The sequence below is a fragment of the Necator americanus genome, chromosome II, assembly GCF_031761385.1.
Source record: "Necator americanus strain Aroian chromosome II, whole genome shotgun sequence".
Taxonomy (NCBI): Eukaryota; Metazoa; Nematoda; class Chromadorea; order Rhabditida; family Ancylostomatidae; genus Necator; species Necator americanus.
Window position 1 is genome coordinate 18,160,252 of NC_087372.1, and position 20,332 is coordinate 18,180,583.

Genomic DNA, 20,332 nt, shown 5'->3' on the forward strand with positions numbered 1-20,332 from the left:
GATGCGACGGCGGTCTCGCGGCGGTCGATTCTATTTCTTTACCGTATCGTACCTATTCGCTACTACAAAATGCATTTCTTTTATTTTTGAGCTGACTTACTTCTGCGTAATCGTTTTTCCATTTCTTCCACATCACTTTATTCCTGATCTTAGTCGTTTGGTACGGCTTTTGTTTTTCCTAGCTGACTTGCCTTTTTTACGAGCACTGTCACGGCATCGCTGCTACTAGTTTATGAGTGTTTTTGCTTTGTTTTTGTGATGTTTTTGAGAGTACGTGTTCTTATATTTAGTATTAGTTATTACATCTTATCCAAGGTAATATGGTCAACGTGCCAAAGGCTAGAAGGACCTTCTGTGACGGAAAGTGCAGAAAGCACACCAACCACAAAGTCACTCAATATAAGAAGGGCAAAGAGTCGAAATTCGCTCAAGGTGTGTTCTGTAATTTCTCCCTCCACTGCTTATAGATTACATTGTGTTTTTTTCAGTATTATATTGATCTTTAACATATTTAAAGTCCCTTAAGTTTTGATTTTCTCCTCTTTAAGTTCCCTAGAGATGTATACCCTATAGGCTCAGTGGCACCCTTATTTCTCGACGCTCTTACTTACTTTTTTCCCCCCGTAACTTTGGCCTACATGTTAGAGATCCTTTAAGACTAATGCTTAGGCTTTAGGGCCCGATTGATTTAATTATCTACTTCGAGAAATAAGGGCGCAACTGAGTGCCCCCTCCCCAACTATATTTTACTCTCGAAACTTTACTAAACATTTTTTTGCTCACTCGATCGAGGACTTCATTGTTTCTGTGTTCGTTCTAATCAAGAGCCTGTTATGTTTCTTTTTTCTCTTTCCAAAGAGAGTCTGGAGTGTTGGAGAGTTCTGAGGTATTTGAACATTTGTTCAGGAGGATGGAACACTAGCAAGAGAAATCAGTGTTTGAAGTAATGACTATTTTGCAGCTGATAGCATAATGTTTTCAGTAATTTAAGTTCCTGTAGTAGAAAGAATGCATGCTTGACTTTGTCATTGTCTCTACATCTTGTCCTTGCTAACTACTCATGCCACTTGTTCATTGAGTTATCTTTGAGTTTTTTTTGGGTTTTGTATCTATGAAGGTGTTTGGACAAAAATGTTAATTTTTTATGGAATTCCGCAGAGTTTATGACACACTCATGCAGTGATTTCTTGTTGAACCCGTTACATTTAGTTATCGATATGGTCGAATCAAATGCGTTACGTACTTTTTTATCTCTGCTTCTCTATTTGTTATTTTTTGATACCATCACAATTTGGATTTGATTTGTAGTGTTTCAAAAGAAAAAAATCGCTGCATGTTTTGTCTACCTCTTTTATGATGCTTAAAAAATATGTAACCGTTAATTAGGACCACTGACCATGACTATCATCGTCATGGTGGAAGAAACTACTGTAACTTGAGGAGATTTCCTCTTGAGGAGAGTATCACCAGCGTCATTGTTGTCTGTAAGAAGCTCAACAATAACTCCTTTCACTTTTTTGCCACTGAACAACGTTGACCCTGCTTCTTTCCTGGCAGGATTTCGGTGTACGACAGTGATAAATACATAAATGATAAATTTTCTCTTTAATTTTTTAGAATCTATCGTTTTCTCTTGAAGAGGCTTGCCTACCAAATAACCTCTAGATTTCACTATTATTGTAAAATTTTGATGGCAAGTACAACTAAAATCTAGATAAATTAATTTGTTTATTTCGTACTTGTTATTTTTCCCTTTTCTTTTCTTTTCCTGAACTGTTTATCACTAATCACAACCATAATACAATCTTCTGTGCACTAGACGCTGCTATTTGTTTACGCAGGGTTTCTTTTTCCATTTCTTTTCGTTGTATGTGAAATTGTGAGATGCAGTCGTCCGCACTTCTCCAGTGACTAACGTCTTCTGCAGTGTTACCAAAGCAATTAATCTAGTTTTTGAGACCGAGTCAGATAGACGTGGATGAAATCATAATAAATAATCCTAATACAATGTAACCACACAAAATTCATTTGTCCTATAACAACTAGTCAAAAGTTACTGCTTGTTACTGTTTACCACTTAATGTTAAGTTAACACTTGCATATCCTCCTTTTAGTCTCTGACTGCAGATCTTCCAACATTCGTTGAGGAAATATTTTGTGTTCTTGACAAATTGTTTAGGAGTGTATAAAGAAATGAATAAATTAAATCAGTAGTTTTCTCAGAAAAGGCAGCCACCAATAAAATAACCGTTCACATCGTATCCCTAGTACAGCTGTGGACACTACTATTTTTAAACTTCCTAAATTAAACGGTTTTAATCTACTGTGTTCCGTTTGCATTGTGAGGGCTAAAGGTAATGTCAGGTTTGAGAAGCGGAGGTGTTCAGAGATGTGTTTTTGAACAGCTTCACTTACGGATACGGATGAAGTACGTGTATATATATATGTGTGTAGGCGTGCGTGTGTGTGTTTGCGTGTGTAGGCGTGCGTGTGTGTGTTTGCGCGTGTGTGCGTGCGTGTGTGCGTATGTGTGTGTGTATCACGTGATACTGGCATAGTAGCAGTTGTAGATTGTAGTCCTTCGTTTTGCACATTTATATTTTCTGTGTTGAAAAAATAGGCAGATATGCACCTTTGCGTGTTGTCGATCCTCAAGGAACGGGACTAGATTCATTACATATTGGTAGGACCACGGGAGCGAGAAGGTATGGAAATGATTTTGATGCACAAGTTTCTGATCCTCACCAACGTAGCCTTGCTCGTGCTTATATCAACCTATGTCCTATACTGATAAATTACCAACTCAAGAACTATATGTTTGCATGTAGAAATTTGCCCAACTTTTGGAAACAATTCATTTGTCGTTTTGGACTCTGTTGAAGTAGTCATTCCAGCACGGATGTTTTCATGAATAGAAGTATAGGGAACATAATAGAGTATCACTCAACAACGGTCACTGAGTCCACAACAAATAGAGTTACGCCAAATACTATGCTGCATTCATAGTGGAATGAGTGTTGTATTAATGCCTTCCATGCTTCCATGTAGAGAACTTTCAGTTATAAGAAAATATTTGTGGAATTTCAGCGGAACGCTATATTTCTACTTATTTTTAAGGGCGACGACGTTACGATCGCAAACAAGCAGGATTCGGTGGTCAGACCAAGCCTATCTTCAGAAAGAAGGCGAAGACAACTAAGAAAATTGTTCTTCGTATGGAGTGCACTGAATGCAAGCATAAGAAGCAGCTTCCAATCAAAAGGCAAGTTCACTTTACACTGTTTTCCAACGGAATATGAACGGTTAGTGAGATTACTTTGAAAGGCTGTAGATAGGCTTGGAAAAAGGACTCGTAACTGGTGTGTGCTTTGGATTTTAATTATCTGTAGCAGAAAAATTAGTGGCAATAGAAATATTTCTTTTAATTCACGCCGTCATTTCAATAGAGGAGGAGATATTTTCAATTTTATTAAGGATATAACCGTGGTTCCAGAATTAAGAGAGTCCAAACCAGTTTTTCCCGTCTTTGTATTCATCAGGTTAAGGGATGAGTTCTGCCCGTTCTTTTTTACCTTATTTCGAAACGTGAATTGTCATAAAAAATGGAAAAACAGCCGAAAAAACTCAATAGTCAATCATTTTCTTGTTCTCCATTATTTTAGTTAATTTATTTTCTTCTGTTCGATCAACCTACTGACTTTTCATTAATTTCAACGTTTTGACTCGAAGAATTCGTTATTTGAGCTCCTCTCTTTTCCATGGTATCCTTTAAAGCATAGCTTATCTAGAACGTAAATCTATTAGAAGTCATATTACTTCTATAAACTGCTAGAACCTTGACGTCTTGTGAATATAGTCCTTTTTTTCAATTCGAAACATTAACTGAAGTGTTATGTTTAATATGTATAAATGCAATTGTTGATGACATCCTCTAATTGTCGTTTCTACCCCAGTGAAGTAGCATGGTATAGTGAGGAGCCTACACGTACTTAATCACGTATAGGGTTTTGAGCGAAGCGTGTTCTTTTTGCGCCTTTGTTTATATACGATTATTAAGATTATTTCCTAAGCTCTAATAATTGTTTCAGATGCAAACACTTTGAGTTGGGAGGACAGAAGAAAGCGCGAGGACAGGTCATTCAATTCTAAGCGTATGCGGTTGTTATTGTTGACTATTTTTCTTCAATAAATGATTTGTTCATTCATTTGCGTGCTCTCCATCGATTTTTCGTGCTATACTTGATGGGAAATTCTGTAATTTTCCCTGAAGAGTTGATTTTAAGATATTATGCGATGGAATGCGTACAGGTGTTAGACAAATCTGGAAAAGGTTTGTATGACCATTAATATGTTCTAAATTCTTATTTTCTTCGTCAAATTACAGAAGTGGAAGTGTGGAGTAGTTAAATAGAAAAATAGATGTTAAAGCGACGATTAACGGTAACGTTTCATAGTGTAGTATTGAATTTACAATACTACATTATGAACTATGAATATTTATCTAGTGGTAGGAAGTATATTCTCGACTGATCTAGAACAGGAAGGAGGAAGGTCATTATCTTTTTGGGGACGGATAAGCACGCGCTCTGCAAGAATTGTAGTGGAGATGGAAGGGTGTTAATGAGAACCTAAGAATTGTGAGCACAGACGAGAAAATATCATGAAACTAGTTTGTTAGTATTAGTGTGGACAAGGAATATGTGTTCGCTCCATTTAAAAAATTATTCTCTTTCCGAACATGGCTAGAAGGATATCTAGCCATGTCCGGAAGCGAGGTTTAAACGTCTAGGTGTCGTAGGTATCTATAGTAGGGTCAATACAACATGAAGCACGGTGCTTTTGCGTAAGAGGGTGCGCTTGAAGCGGAGCAGTGGAGGGTGCGGCAGGATTCAAGGTAGGACCATTGGGAACTGCTGTGAGGGGTAGTGGTGGCAAGCATAGTGGCCGTGGTGCTGGTTCCACTGCAACCGCTAAGCTCCATCGCACCGCTTTGAGCGCAGCCGCCTATGCAACTGCATCATGCTTCATTTCGTTTTGACCCTACTATATGTATTGTCTTGTTCAAGATTATTAAGTTTTTTTAGAGACGGCTTTCTAGAGATCCTTGCAGAGTTTCATTTAGAGGAATCACAACTGAACAGAGCGTGAACATCAACATCACGCAGAGAAATATAGTAGGTTCAAGACGACCTGAAGTACGATGCAATTGCGTAAGTGGCTGCGCTCGAAGCGGTGCGGTGGAGATGACGGTTGGAATCCAGGTGGGACCATCTCGAACTGCAACGAAGAATGGTACTAGCAACGGTCCTTCCTCGATCGTAAGCGCCATCGCTTCGCTTCGAGCCCAGCCGCTTACGCATCTGCACCGTCCATGTTGTTCTGACCCTACTATAGCTCTCATTATTCCCAGTGCATGAAGAACTCGTTACATGCATAATTTTCTAACTATGAAAATAAATCCTGATCTTGCGCTTTTGTTATCTGGGTAATAAGCCTACTTTTGTAACTCTATGTAGCCAAGCTTTTCCGCTCATCTGATTACCGAATTTTGAGTGCGACTGTGTACACTGCATAAAAGGGACATTTCCAGAAATTTTCTTCTCCAAGACTTGTGCTATCATGAACTGCATTCCTGAAGGACTGAAGTTTCTGTAGAAGACAAAACTACACTAGTACTGCTAGTACTATACTTTGAACGGAACTTTGATAATTTCATCAGTCGAGTAAATTATTCGATTGTCAGTCCCTCAAAAAGCCAAGCATCTGGATGCTACTTCGAATATATTCGATGGGTGGTATGTGGTGACCTTCATTAACGATAACATTAGACAGTCGCTAGATGTTCGATGCTGGTATGTGCAGCGCTGTATTATTGATATGATTATTGTGATGGGTTCGATTAAAGGCATCACCCCACGAATCTGGGGCGGTACGGGTTTCAGCCGGGTAATCCCTATAGAAATCCCTAAATTGTGGGGAAGAGTGATTCGGTTCATCTCTCTCACCCCGGAATAACCCTCTTCCTCACAATCTACGACCCTGTATTTTGATTACCTGACTGAAAACCGAACCACCTCGGATTCGCAGGGTGATCCCTTAAAAGAATACGTTTAGAACGACATTCTGTATGTGCATTAATCATTGCACATACTCGTCCACTAGAAATTAATCTAAAGAACACAGTATCATTGCTAATCCAAGTGTTCGAATATTAGAGGAAGATTTTACCTTAGAGGATTAGTGTTCAGGCTATATAGTGGTTTCCTTTTTTTGTCAAAAGTTTCTAGCGTTTTGTTTTTCTCAGTAAAAAATACCAAAAAGAAAACAATGTTAATCTCATTTATTGTCTTATTATCATGCGACTTCTTTCATTGCCCTCTTAACAATAAACACGTGAGAATCCTTTTCATGAGAATTTTACAACTTTTCAGCGCTCTCATCGAAGTTTGTCAGTCGAACCTCTTTCATATGTTTGTCGTCTTTCAATTACTTCTTTGTTATATATCGTGGATAATTTCCTAGACGTAAATGTTAGCAAAAATGTCTGTAGATTTCCTAACCATGATTAGATTAACTGAATAGAAATGTGACCACTGGGCCATAGAATGTTGACACATTGCTTTGTAATTGCCATTATCTGGCAACCAATAGCACTAAACATTTTCTGATGCAAGCTGTACAACAGCTTGTTTCAAAAAAAAGCACAATGTTTTCAAACTATTTTTAGAATTTTAGCGTCTATACAATATCTTAAATAACGTTAGACATTGCTACTTGCTTACAATTGCGCTTTGATAATATTTTTTCAAGTTCAGATGTTGGGCTTACTGCTTTGACGTTGCTTCTGTGTGCTTTTATATTCGAGGATTTTGCCATAGTTCAGTTTTTACTGAAGCCGCGTTTTCCGAGAAACCGACACTTGCGAGAAACAGTCAGTTTGGATTGTTTCAATTTCTGTTGTGTCGTAAAAAAAAATTGAAAATTTGAAGTAGTCTAAGATGTAGTTTACAAAGCCAGCCGTTTCAATTTTTGGAAACTGAACTTATGTAGCACTTTCCTCTGATTTCCCCAGATCCCCAGAAACCTTGGGTTCCATCTAAATTACATTCCTTTATAAACTTCACTTCTTACTCGTTTCGTTGCTTGCTAGCAGAATCTGCGACCTGTGGTGCTTCTCAAAACACTCAGGTATGTTTTTTTTTTCGGAATTTTTATGTTTTTTTCTACGTTTTTGGTTTCTTTTTGCTGAATTTTGTCTCATGTACTGTTTGCGTACAATAAATAATGGATAATGAATATAAAATCTGATTTATAACGAAATATGTTGTTGTGAAATCTTTGTTTTTCAGTCGTCTATGTGTTTGAATCATTCGGCAGCGCAGTACATATTGGTCGTGACCAGAAAAAGTGTGCCATAGCTCTACCTGTTGATGCTCAAGGAGTTTCTAGAGTTCACGGTTCGCTTGCTTGGAGTGGTCAGGTATACTGTGCTCGTTCCATGGCTAAATACACAGATCCGTATTACATACGCATTTTGTAGGGTGAGCTTACGTTCTCTGACACGAGCACGTATGGGACGCTAGTTGACGGGACGTTGGTGAAAGCGACAAACAAAGCTGTTAACGATAAATCACATATTTTGGTTGGGGACGTGGAGCTTATTATCTCCTTCGTCCCTCAGACATCTACCAACACATCTTCGTCTAATAGTTCCACAGCATTCCTTAAGGTGTTCTTCAGTCATCCATATATTCGGTGTTGAACATTAGTATAGTTAGGTCAAAACGACATGAAGCACGCTGCATTTGCGTTTGAAAAGGTGCTTTGGAGGTAGCGGGTGGAATCGAGGTGGGACGATCGCAAACTGCAGCGATGGGTGGAACCAGGAAGGGTTCCAGCACGGTCCTAATCGCTACGTCTCACCGCACCGCCTCAAGAGAAGCCGCGTATGCAGTTGCCCGTGCTTCAGGTTGTTTTGATCCTACTATATTTAGTATGCATTTCCAAACCAGGGTTCAAGTGCGAAGAGAAAAAGTGTACTTACTGATTCCCTTTCAAACGAAAAGAAGCGATCCAAGCTGGAGCCACCACAGTCGCAAAAGGTAGCTTAACTCTTTCTTTTAAGAAATGTTCGGCGTTCTTTCGGTTACACTCGTCTGCGAACGTGTTCAATTGGACGCGCCTTCGCCTGGAACAGTGTTTTTAGAGAGGAACTGTGTTGCGGCAGACGTTGGCCCGGTTGAACACGTCCGGCGACGACTGGACATTTGAAATCACGTTTAGGATAGGATTTCTCTTCATATCAAAATATGTTGTGCAATGGTCGTCCACCAAATAAAAGAGGACTTCTGTAGTAGGTTAACACAAAAGAACTAAAAAAGGAGCAGAGCGATAAAATCCTTCTACTTCAATTATTAGCCATCAGCTGCCTGTGATTCATCGCGTCATGAGAGTGCAAAATCGCATTACAATAATAGTCGAGTGCTGTACTTCTCTACATTTCCTTCGCGCATATTTCGACCACTGAAAATATCGGAATTTGCTCTCTTATTTTTGTTTTGGGGCTGTCTTTTAAATTTCAATTTCAAACTTCATATCTTTCAGTAGAATGTGTTGATCAGAAGAAAGTAACTAATTCATTCCCTTGTAGCGTAGGTGAAGTAGATAAACGAAAAGAAAGTCATAGACACAGTACAAAAAATCATATTCTATCACAATTAACTACAGATACCAAATAATCATACACTCAGAACGCAATATTAGTTGGACTGCCGTGAAAGCTCTCACGGTCCCAATCATGTTTATAAAGGCTCCTAATCATATAGGGTGTCTTTTCTTTATTTTCTTCAAATACCCATATCATTGGATGAAAGAAACTACTACAAGATGACCCAGAAAAAGTACCTCTGCTCAGTTGTTGCTAATCAGCAAGTGAACCTTTGGCCATGCGTTTTGAGTTTTACTTAAACGCATCACCCCATGAATCTGAGGTGGTACGGATTTCAGGTGGAACATTCTTATACGAACTAGTAGAGTATGGAGAGGGGGTGATCCCGCCCATTTCTTCGTAATTGCCCCGTAAAAAACGGCCCGGAAGATGCGGCGCGTGCACAAGGCTGGCGCGCTCCAACCGAACTTCTTGTAGAAAATAGCGCGCCGGAGCGCTCGAAGCCGTATCAATTAGGAAGAAATAGACGGAATCACCCCTTCTACACAATCTACTATTCCGTATACGAATACTCCACCTGAAATCTGTACCACCTCAGATTCGTGGGGTGATGCCTCTAAGAGAGTAGAAACAATTTAATTACTCGCCCACAACTGGGCTATTGCTTCGTGGGCCATCCGGTGTATCGCATGTCTCTGAGCCCAACTCCACGAATATAAAACTTCCTTGTGTGTTAGTTACTCGCATTGTCAGAAGTTGACTAAACCACTATTACCGTAATATGCAATGTATTTATAATTGATTGTGCACACGTCACCTAATTTCCACTATATGTGCCAAATACTGCAAATTTGTGCTGATCTTGCTATCGACATTTAAAAATATTTATGTTTACATTCCTGGAAGATGTTTTGTGTTTGAGATCTCTTCGTTTTTCCAAAAGGGATCTAACACAACAGAATATGACACCCTTATGGTTCTAGCTGAAGATACTCCACGGAGGTTGGCACAAATAATCTCGTTTCTAATTCCTGTAGGGCTTCAAAATATCCTTTACAGCCAAAGCTCCAAAAGTAGGAAAGGTGCCACTCAGAACTTGATTTTTTTCGTTAGTGACTCGGTAGAAGATCCACCTGATGGCAAATCAACTTTGAGTAATATTAAAACCGGTGAGTTGTGAGTTGAAAACTCTAGTTTTTCAAACAAATGAATTGTTGTTTTCTTGTTTACTGTTTGTTTTCCATCTTGTTTACTCTTCCTATGTCATATTCGTTATAACATTTAACATTGCTTTATGTTAGCTATTTTATATTACAGATAATCAATCTGCAGCCAAACATGAGCTGTCTTTTTTAGCCACTGCTGTTCCTCGCAGAAAAAAGGTTTTCTTTTTACACTCTTTATTCGTTGATTCTTAGTTCGTTAATTTCTTAAGAGTAGCTTTCCTGGAGGCAAGCTACAAATGGCACCAAAATTTAATCCCGAGCATCCGCACTGAAATTCATAATTGATTCGGCATGAAGACCGAGTTACACCCAATTTTTGTTCTTTGGATTTCCGCAGATAAAAGTAGTTGGAACTCTTTTCGAAGTGTCAAAGCTTGCTGGAAGGTGGAGTTTCCACATTCGTCCAGGGTCGACCTCCACAGGTCCGTCGCGTCTCATGTTGTTTTATTGAAATAATGAGAGGGGATGCACTTTTCAAGCACAAAAACAATGCTAAAAATCCAAATCAAAATTCAACTCGTGCCAAAGATTCCAACTAACAACTCTGTCTTGGATTGTGTACTACTTTCTTAAGCTGAACCAAGATTGTTATTGATCTATGGCATCACGTCGTCGTCGCCAGAGCCTGAAAAATCTAAGACACGTGGTGATCAGATTTCTCGAAGGCCTGGTCATCCCACAAGATATGATTTCGCAAACAGGTTATGGGAAAGCTACGTCAGAAAAGCAGAGCGCTCACCTTGAGCCACGAAAGGGTTGCGGACCAGTTGTGAAGTTCCGTCGCTATATTTACTAGTAACGATGCCCCCGCCTCTGACCCCGTAAGTAAAACCCAAGGCCCGGATATGGCGCCAGATCGTTGGTCACGGCCATTCATCTTTACGATTCATGATAGGACTTTTGGCCGTGATATAAAACGCTTCCAATGTTTTTCGCGCTAAAACGTCTGATTCGCGTGCCAAGATAGTGACAGCTATCTTGAAAGGGGTGTTGTCATGACACTTTCCGCTGCCGAATTTAGTTCAAACAACCCAAGGGATTTCAAGGTTAGACCTATCATTAGCAATATTGGAGGTCCCACCGACAGAATATCCTGGTTCCTTAACACTATTCTCAGCCAGCTACTCCAGTACGTTCCAGCTCATCTCTCAAACACAAAAATGTTCATAGAGCACCTCCGCAGAGCGCGCCTTGATGGAGATTGTGTCATCGAATCTTTCGATGTCACTTCGCTCTACACCAACGTCTCCATCGATGCTGCACTACAAGCAACATCAGAGCTGCTTCTCGAACATCAGGGGACTCTTAACATGTATGGTTTTGCGATACAGCAAATAATGATGCTGCTGAGCGAATGTTTGAGATGTTCCGTATTTCGCTGGTCTGGGCAATACTATAGGCAGATTAGAGGCTTGGCCATGGGACAAAGACTTGCGCCTACATTAGCCGTTGCTTTCATGTCTAAAGTGGAAAAACCCCTACTGGAACGCAAACCTTTATTGTACTGCCGATACATAGATGATTGTTGCATTGTATGTCCAACACAAGCTGAAATGGACTCTTGCTTCGATCTCTTAAATAAACAATCCCAGTACATAAAGTTCACGAGGGAAAAACCTAAAGACAACTGGCTGCCGTTTCTCAATGTCCAGGTTCAGTTGTGTAGGGGAAATTGGAAAACAAAATGGTATCGAAAACCAAGTTGTAAAAACATTCTGATTCACTACCAATCGGCGCACCCCTGGAGAACCAAAAAGTCAGTCATTGAAAATATGTTTAAGACAGCGGCAACGGTTTCATCTGAAGCTCAAGGGCGCATTGCCTCCATAAACATGGCTAACCGCATTGCTCAGTCCAATGGGTACCCAGCAAAGGTCTCTCATTCAAATCGGAGCCATGCAACTGAGCGGCGGTGCCACAGGGTAGAACAAGCAATAAAGATCCCTTTCTGCCTTCCTTTTATTTCGGATGACATGAGCAATGCAGTGCGAGCAAGCTTACGACAGGCGGGCCTGCAAGACTCAGTCAGAGTAGTGGACATACCACCTGTAAACCTGAAGCAGCAGCTAGTCCGCAATCGCGCATATGACAGACTTTGTGAGACACCGAATTGCATCGTTTGTCCAAGCGGGAGGCAGGGTGATTGCGTGGTATCGGGGGTTATCTACCTAATCACCTGTCAGTTATGTGGAGCTGAGTACGTTGGCGAAACAGGAAGATCACTATGTATCCGCGTCAAGGAGCACCTAGACGGGCTCGTAAAATCAAAAACATCATCCCCTTTAGGTGCTCATCGCAGACAGTGTCATGACAACACCCCTTTCAAGATAGCTGTCACTATCTTGGCACGCGAATCAGACGTTTTAGCGCGAAAAACATTGGAAGCGTTTTATATCACGGCCAAAAGTCCTATCATGAATCGTAAAGATGAATGCATCGCTGTGACCAACGAGCTGGCGCCATATCAGGACCTTTGCGGGTTTTGACCTACGGGGTCAGAGGCGGGGGCATCGTTACTAGTTAATACTAGCGGCGCAACTCTCACAACTGGTGGTCCGCTAACATCACGATTTCGTGGCTATCAAGGTGAGCGCTGGTCTGCTTTTCTGACGTTGCTTTTAAATAATCTGTTTGCTAAATCATATCTTGTGGGATGACGAGGCGTTCGAGAGAGTAGATTACACGTGTCTTTGATTTTTCCAGGCTCTGAAGAAGGCGACGACGCCGAAACGTTAGCCAGAATAAAGATCAATAACAATCTTGGTTCAGCTTAAGAAAGTAGTACACAATCAAACTCTACGATGCCAAGATTCAAAGAAGGTCGAACTTGGAACTAACTCTGTCTTGGATTTGCGATTAAAATTAAAGGCATCACCCCACGAATCTGAGGTGGTGCAGATTTCAGGTGGAGTATTCGTATACAGGATGGGAGACTACGGAGAGGGGGGTGATTCCGTCCATTTATTCCTAATTGCCGTAAAAAACGGCCCGGAAGATACGGCTTCATTCGTTTTGGCGCGCCACTTTGTACAAGAGGTTTGATTGGAGCGCGCCAGTCTTGTGCGGCGCCGCATCTTCCGGGCCGTTTTTTACGGCAATTAGCAAGAAATGGACGGAATTACCTCTCTCTCCGTAGTCTCCCATCCCGTATGCCAATACTCCACCTGAAATCTGCACCACCTCAGATTCGTGGGGTGATGCCTTTAAGAATCAAAAAACGTATCTCACTCATGAAAGAGTATTACTACTTCTTTACCCAATTTAAAAAGTTCTTATTTTTTCCTGATACAATAGCAGTTCTATCTTCCAAAGATCCTTTTTTTCAGCAGTGCATATTCGATGTTAATAAACGTAATGTTTCACGCCAATCATTGTCAGTAATTGTTGAAGACACCCAGTTGAAGCCAACCACCTGTAATGAATTCAATTCTAAGAAAGCCACGGCAAAATCAGTCAACGTAACATGCGTTGCGGATACCTGCGAGCAAAGTTGAGTGTCTGTGTCTCTAGATTTTTTAAATTGAAATTATTTCGAGATAGTTTCAGCACAAGTTCTTGTTCATTAAGAGCAGAATTGATGACATCAAACGCAAAAACATTCGAAGTGAGTACTATTCTTCTGCGACCAACCCATATTTATTGTATTGTTGCAGAATGCGACCTCCAATGTTACGGAAGTCGATGAAGGACATGTATCGTCGCTACCTTACAGAACAGAACGGTTATCCTCAAAAGGTGTTCTCCACTGTTTGGCTCTTCGTTCAGGCGTTCAACTGTTTTTTGACTTTCAGATGTATCGGAAAAGTCCGTTCTTTCTGTGCCGGTAAAGAAAGCTAGGGTTCTTGATTTGTTTCCATCGCAGGAAGCGCATTATGTCAAACTTGATGATACTGCTAACGTTTCACATGAAGTTGCAAAAGATCCGGATTTGGTAATGCTTTCACTTCTTTCATGTTCTCATCTATTCTAAAAGGGGAAAACTTGCAATAATTAGTAGTTCACTGAAGGTGTATTATGATTATTATGAACAACAGCATTATCGAAGAAATGTCTATGCTTCTCACTGTGATGTAAAGTGGCAGTTCTGAGCTTTTGCAGGCCTGCCCGATTTGAGTTTTCCTCCCGCCCGAATAAAAGCGTAGTCCACTGAGGGTCTTCTTGAAACTGGAAGAAAAAGGCTAGTTATGGTATCACTCAAGGGACATATAATACAAATTCCATAGTATTTATTGACTGATGAAGAACCACTGAGAAATGTATTTTGATATAAAACTCTTTTTTGGTATAAGGTGTTCTCACATTATCGTATGATGAGTGCTCGTAGCAGCTTTCTGTTAACACAGCTATCATCAACGTTCACTTTTTTTGGGAGCAAAACGCATTGAAGATTCGAAAGCTGCGTGGCCGTTTGCATACGGCTAATTCTCCCAGAAGAGAAATTGATGCTTTGCCGTCCAATCTTCTCTAGTGAGTAGTTGCATACGTATTCGTTCATCATTTTAACCCTCGAAATATCCTGTGGGATTGGAATGCCTATGTAAAAACATGATTTTCCTTTAAGTTTGTTAGTTGGTTTGAATGAAGTGGAAGCTGCTCAAATGTGGATTTTCACATATTTGTTATTCTCTTCTCAAAAAAAAAAAAAATGTGCTCAGCAGTTTTCAATGAAAACCCGAAAGTGAGCCAGAGCTTTACATCCATACTCTCATGTTCACAGTTCCTGTGGTAGTATGCTGTTTCCGAAGAGATATCGACGACTTCTGGTACAGAATAGTCCACCATGCTGAGATTCTTTGAACTAACTAATAATTCTTTGGAGAGGATGAAGTCCGAAGAAGTTGCGCACCGTGCCTGCGTCTGTAACTTGCGTAGGGATATGTGTATAGTCCCTTGTCTAACTTTCATTGTTACTGTTGAAAGGTGGGTTGTGGGCAAGGAAAAAGTCCTTAGAGCTATCATGAAATTCTAACTTTGTTTTTTTTATGTTTGGTTATTCTTTTTTTACTCTTTCTTTAAAACAGTTATGAACCACATTATACGAATAATACAATGATCAAGTAAGATAAGAAATCTTGGATAGCTAAAAAGAATTGTGGCTCAAACAATCATTGTGCTAGCATTTGGATCTACGAATGCTTTTTGGTCGGGGAGCTCATGTGTAGTATAAGAGAGATCCAGCACTTCTCTGAGCTTTTTGAAAGTATCATTTCTACTGTTTTCAGAGCGATATATTGAAAGTAGTTTCAACCGGAAAGCAGTACGATAATTCGGGAGACGCCGAAGACAGTGACGAGGAGAAAGGACTGGAAATCGCACGCGTTGTTTCCAAGTTGGTAAGTTGGCTGCATTTTTTGTTTCACGTTGTTTATCAACTTTTAAAGAGCCAACTTGTACACTATGCTGATATCGAACGTGTTCCAAAACGCCCTACTATTAGTTGTGACGATTCGGATCACAGGGCTGCCAACTTCAAGCGATTTAAGAAGGTGAGCTGCGCATCTATGCTTTCTCATGGTGAAAGAAGGTAGTTAGACTTTTCAGGCAAGGCAAGGACGGTTCAATACCTCTTTGTCTTCTGCAAATATTTCATGCTTGGTAGCCGGTAATGCCGATCTCGTTGACTTTAGACAACTATCTTGATCTTGCAATAGACTATGCATCTCCGTCGTACTTAGTTGGTTATTGGTTTGTGGAGATTAGATTTGTTGTTTATAGAGCAAACTGATAAATATAGAAGATTCCTTGTAGAGTTCAATAACAGCGTGAAAACTCCTCAGTATCAGAGACTTGGAGGTCAGAAGTTGAGGAAGAACTCAACGCTATCTTGAGGTTATCAAAAGAATTATACTAGGTTGTCGCAAGAGTCTCTTCTAATTTGTTGAGCGACGTTATACTGTAAACATTTCAAAAACCAACACCGCTGGTCATTAGAGGCATGCGTAATCACCATTCACCAGTGGATTCTGGATTCACGGGCTAAATTAGCGTGTTTGAACGTTGACATGCTGGAAAGCAATTTTGGTCCACTGTTCTCTTGTGCTTTCAGTTTTTAGTTTCAGCTTCGGGACCGGTCCCTGCTCTGCATACCGATTCATCCACTGCCTCTTCGCCACAGTGTTTTCGTCCACTCCTCATTATCCAATGACTAATGTCTTAAGATAGCTGAGACTTCTTTGGAAAGAGAGGGAACAGAAAGGCGTTGCTCTTTCATGTTGCAAAATATAAAATGCGGAGAGCCCGTGAGGTTATGCGGAGAACGCGATTCATTTTCCTCGCCCTCAAAACATCTCCCTAAAGAGGAGACAAAGCTTATCGTAGAATGCTGTCCAAAATCCTTATTCAAAAGAATAGCGTAGAGGATGTTTTAGGAACCTCGTGCGATTCAGCATAAATAGTTCGGAAATGCGAAAGGCGAAATGCGTAGTTGTGGCGTAGTTTCTTGTTCCAGCTATTTTTGCGGTTGCCTCTTTAACTCTTTAAGCTTTTGAGCGAATTACTCTTTGAATCTTCTGTGAATGTTCTTGTTTTGTTTTCTTACTAACATTCATTTTGATCGCGCAATGGTGGAGTGCTGAAAGCGAATAGTCGGTATTCTTGAATTTGGCAAACCGGTCGTGTCTCAACACCAACGTGAATTGTCTCAAGCTGTTGTAAGCTTAGAACTGTGAATAGAAGGCGCCCTCAGGAAACTTATCCCCGAAGGTGCGGTGGTATTGTAAGACGTAAAGTAAACGTGTTAGTAAAGTCCCGGCAATGAAAAGGCAATAGATATTTCTTGAAGAAATCCCTACCTGGGATCCAGAAAAGAGAAGGGTTTGAGGAGTCACTATCCCTGTGGGGGCTAGGACTATTTTCGTGGAGGATGCAGGTTGTAGTAGGAGTTAATACCAGGACATTGTTTTACGTGGCTTCAATGAATCCTAAGTGATATGCATGGTTATAGTTGGGAGTGATGATATGCAACCACTTGAGATGGATGGAGCTGTTTGTACATAGGGCCTGCAGATGGGAATAAGCGAAGGAATGGTATCCACGGTGAATGTTACATAAGACCGCAAAGTGGAAAAAAAAGAGCCGGGTGATGCCGAAGGCAAACGCGTCTCTGTTCGGAGCTTAAGCAAAGCATTTGGATCGTGTATTCCATGCGCGCAAAATTGCAACCTATTCCCGAAAAATGTTTTAAGAACCTTTGGGACCTTTTGGGATGTACAATTGATTACTCTCATGTAAATTTTGGACTTTCTTAGAATAGAAATTGATTAGAAGTTGATAGTGGTGATCCCCGCCATCATTGCAGCAAGAGGAAATTGAAAATGAATACTTATCAGAAGAGTGGGAATGAGTCGGAAGAAGGACTGAGAGGGCTTCTTCAACAATTTCCTATAACTGGGGCAAATTTTGAAGTTTTCTCGAGAGAGCAATAACGCCTTTTCTTTTGGAGAGACCTACCCATGAGGCTAAAGAAAGTCCTTCGAAGAAGAGGTATTTGCATATTTAAACGAACCTTTTTTCAAATGCGAGACTTTTCTAGCATTCCTCTCTTTGATTTTGTCTGCATGAATCTTCACCCTTTGAAAGGCAATTAGAGCTCAGGATTGAGAATTTTCAGCAGCATTTTCTCGGAGCATGAGTTTTTGCTTCAGTTTCTTGCCTATCCCAGTGCACCTTTTCTCAATTTCGCCATGGTGCAGAATGTAAACTAACTGCTTCCAGTTTGCTTTCTCTCCGCAGGGCTTCACTCTGCACTTTCAGACACATATTAAGGAAAAGGAAGGCATCATCCCTTCTCTACTGCATTGCGTAGGATGAAAGCTGCAAGAGCGTCGTTCGCATTCCATCCGTCCACATAATGCTCTTCTCTCCTGCTGCCTGGTTCCTCCGCTGTTTCTTCACGGCCCTCAAGCGTTTCCTCGGGGGATATTCATAATAGTTACTCGGTGATTCGTCATCTGCCTGCTTCGCCAGTTCGGAGTAGCGCGTCTCCTTCTCCTCTCACGAATTCTCGGTATGCACATCACGTATCGACGCGATTACTCGAAGCGCCTTGCGCAGTGTGGCGTTACACTTTTTAATCCTCACTACATGTTACTATTTGCCGCAACCTTTGCGGAAGTTTCCACATGTTTTGGAGGACTCGATCCACCGTAAATGATAAATGGCATGGCTGAAGTCTGACGTCATTCTGATTCCGTTGTTTTTCGCTATTACCAAAGAATGGATTCCCTGTTTTGGAAATGGAATTTGCTCTCTCTGGCCGACCCCAATTTATAGCTAGTGTGCTCAAATTAATTCCGAAGGCCAACTCATTGAGTTTGATTGTTAGCTGCATTTGGAACTTTTTGTCGTCCTACTGGTCTGTTTTTAGCTCATTTGTTTCACTTCTACGTTAGACTGATCACTTCTGAAGTTTGCGTGGGTTTGGACTCATAGCTTTCAACGTTGCGCGAACATTCGCAGTCTAATTCGGCGATGCCATGCGGTCTGCTGACATTTTCCTCGAGGTGCAGCGTTTGATTGACTCGCGCTTTAATGAGTTAGTCTTCGCTTTCGCATCCTCGTGATCGCCGTTCCTCCAGCCGCAATATTTGTTTTCCATAAGTGCTCATTTTCCGGAAGAGTTTGCCTCAGATTAACGCGAATTTGCCATGGGGTCACATGTGAAATTTCCAACTGGGCCTCTAGCATACTTCTTAAACTGGTCATAGTCATTCTTTTTCTTTGTTCTTTCATTAGGGAGGGCGGAGGAGGGGTTGGGCGCGGAATGGCGAGCGTGTATTTCATTTATTGGTAGCATTTCTGACGCTTTCTCGAATTTAACCTTTTTTCATATCGTTATGATATTCTTACGAACACAATAGCTCTTATATTATATAGTTTCGTTTCAATTCGTCAAAACGAAGTCAGAACACTCAAATCTTCAACTCGCTTAGAAAACGTTTTAAGCGGGCCGACTCATTTCTTTTTGTTCTTGTGCCGCCTCCTCTCCCATCGCCAGTTATGTGCATTTGTGGATGCGGGAAGTTGGTTTAAATTCGGCGGTAACTCAATCATCGGCTGGACAGATTTACGTGGTGAGAATTGCCATAACAGTGACGTGCTTTCTCCAAAAATTCATAGATTTGTAGTTTTGGATTTCTTTGAATCGTAAATGTAAATAAATAAAAGTACTAATTTTCCCTGAAGACTTCCTAGTGTTGCGGCGGTTTGATTGCTTTCTCGTCAGATTCGCCAAATTTCAACGTGCAAATCTCTCAAATACTGGGTACTTGAGCAGAAAAAAGAGCTCAAGAAGTCCTACTTTTCATATCTCGTCTCGTTTTGCCTCATTGCGCATTAGAGTGGGTGGAAATGTTCCGAAATTCAACAGACTTAGGCATAGCTATGCAAGCAAAAGCAACTTAATCATTGTTCCTGAGAATGTTTTAAAGTAAAAGGAAGAAATATGAAGCAAATAATAAATACTATAAATATAATTATTTTCACATCTAAGCAAAAGCAAGCCTTTGAGAAAACTTGCTGCCTTTCGAAGCGTTGACAAGTAACGCACTACTGAGGAAAAAAAAACGTTCGTTTTTACTAGCGAGGTTAGCTGGAAGGTGCAAGAGTCTCAGCACGCCTGGCGTTTTTAATCTCTCTTCCTTCAGCCACTGCGAGCTTCGATGCCGAATTACGGATAAATTTCGCATTCGAAGAATAGTCGTCGATGCTTGTCGACGCTGCTGTCTGCTGCGAGAAGTTGTCCAGTAGATAGTCTTCAATTAGATGTGGCAGTTGTGTGGATTGTATATAGAACCCAGGTAGAGTTTGGTGTGCCACGAAACTGACGATGATCTTTCCTTTAATAGATAGGAGAAGGCTATTCTGGTGGTCTGACCGTGATCGCTTCGATTTCCTCGTAGTAATCCAAAAAAGGTGTGCGCAAGGATGCAACTCGCTACGAATAATAGAAAGTGGGCAATCCGCGATGGGTTTACGAGTATGCGGATCCGGCAGCTTCTGCTGCTCACTTGAGCTGTATAAGTTGGATTGCGGACGTGGGACGACGAAGTCGAAGTTGTCCGCCATCGCGTAAAAGTTGCATCGTTGAGGAACTGACATTCCTACTCTTATATTCGTTCAGGAGTATTTGTTGATACGCTGCCCTTAAAACAAAAAGCGCAGAGGGGTAACCTTTCGAGTAGTTTTCAGTCGGATAGAGCAAAATAAATTCGGAGAAATATCATCTCTTCGAGAGGTCTGTGAGAAGTAATGATAGGCTCAGGGAACGTCCTCCAAGGTTTGGTAACATATGTCAATTTTGATGTGCATGAGAGAGTTCGCAGAGCTCCTTTCCTCTAATTGTAAAAGGCAATAATAGGACGCATGGAAATGCATTATATATGTGGTTGTCCAAATGTCAATATATTTGGGGCTCCCACAATTAAGCGGTTTCTTCAGT

General features: G+C 40.9%; 3 protein-coding genes across 5 annotated transcripts; 2 read left to right on the forward strand and 1 right to left on the reverse strand.

Moving 5' to 3' along the window:
- Positions 1 to 320: 320 nt before the first annotated feature.
- On the forward strand, positions 321 to 4,149 carry RB195_018307 (uncharacterized protein; the record flags this gene model as incomplete). The annotated part of the gene is made up of 3 exons (XM_013448346.2): positions 321 to 432; positions 3,118 to 3,262; positions 4,089 to 4,149. 3 exons carry the CDS (start codon positions 321 to 323, stop codon positions 4,147 to 4,149), a joined length of 318 nt encoding a protein of 105 aa, XP_013303800.2.
- A 93-nt stretch (positions 4,150 to 4,242) lies between these two features.
- RB195_018308 (uncharacterized protein) lies at positions 4,243 to 15,534 on the forward strand (the record flags this gene model as incomplete). Of its 3 annotated transcripts, XM_064185681.1 has the most annotated exons (14): positions 4,243 to 4,330; positions 7,350 to 7,480; positions 7,541 to 7,729; positions 8,013 to 8,102; positions 9,591 to 9,670; positions 9,728 to 9,837; positions 9,986 to 10,050; positions 13,221 to 13,383; positions 13,431 to 13,498; positions 13,548 to 13,629; positions 13,686 to 13,825; positions 15,117 to 15,227; positions 15,276 to 15,380; positions 15,436 to 15,534. In XM_064185681.1, the coding sequence occupies 14 exons, from the start codon at positions 4,243 to 4,245 to the stop codon at positions 15,532 to 15,534; spliced, it is 1,521 nt and encodes a 506-aa protein (XP_064041562.1). The 3 variants fall into 3 exon arrangements, with proteins under 3 accessions (XP_064041562.1, XP_064041563.1, XP_064041564.1); XM_064185682.1 differs by lacking the exons at positions 13,548 to 13,629; positions 13,686 to 13,825; positions 15,117 to 15,227; positions 15,276 to 15,380; positions 15,436 to 15,534 and having other exon boundaries at positions 13,441 to 13,460; XM_064185683.1 differs by lacking the exons at positions 4,243 to 4,330; positions 7,350 to 7,480; positions 7,541 to 7,729; ... (3 more) ...; positions 9,986 to 10,050; positions 13,221 to 13,383 and having other exon boundaries at positions 13,472 to 13,498.
- Positions 15,535 to 19,479: 3,945 nt separating this feature from the next.
- On the reverse strand, positions 19,480 to 19,959 carry RB195_018309 (uncharacterized protein; the record flags this gene model as incomplete). The annotated part of the gene is made up of 1 exon (XM_064185684.1): positions 19,480 to 19,959. One exon carries the CDS (start codon positions 19,957 to 19,959, stop codon positions 19,480 to 19,482), a length of 480 nt encoding a protein of 159 aa, XP_064041565.1.
- Positions 19,960 to 20,332: the final 373 nt, after the last annotated feature.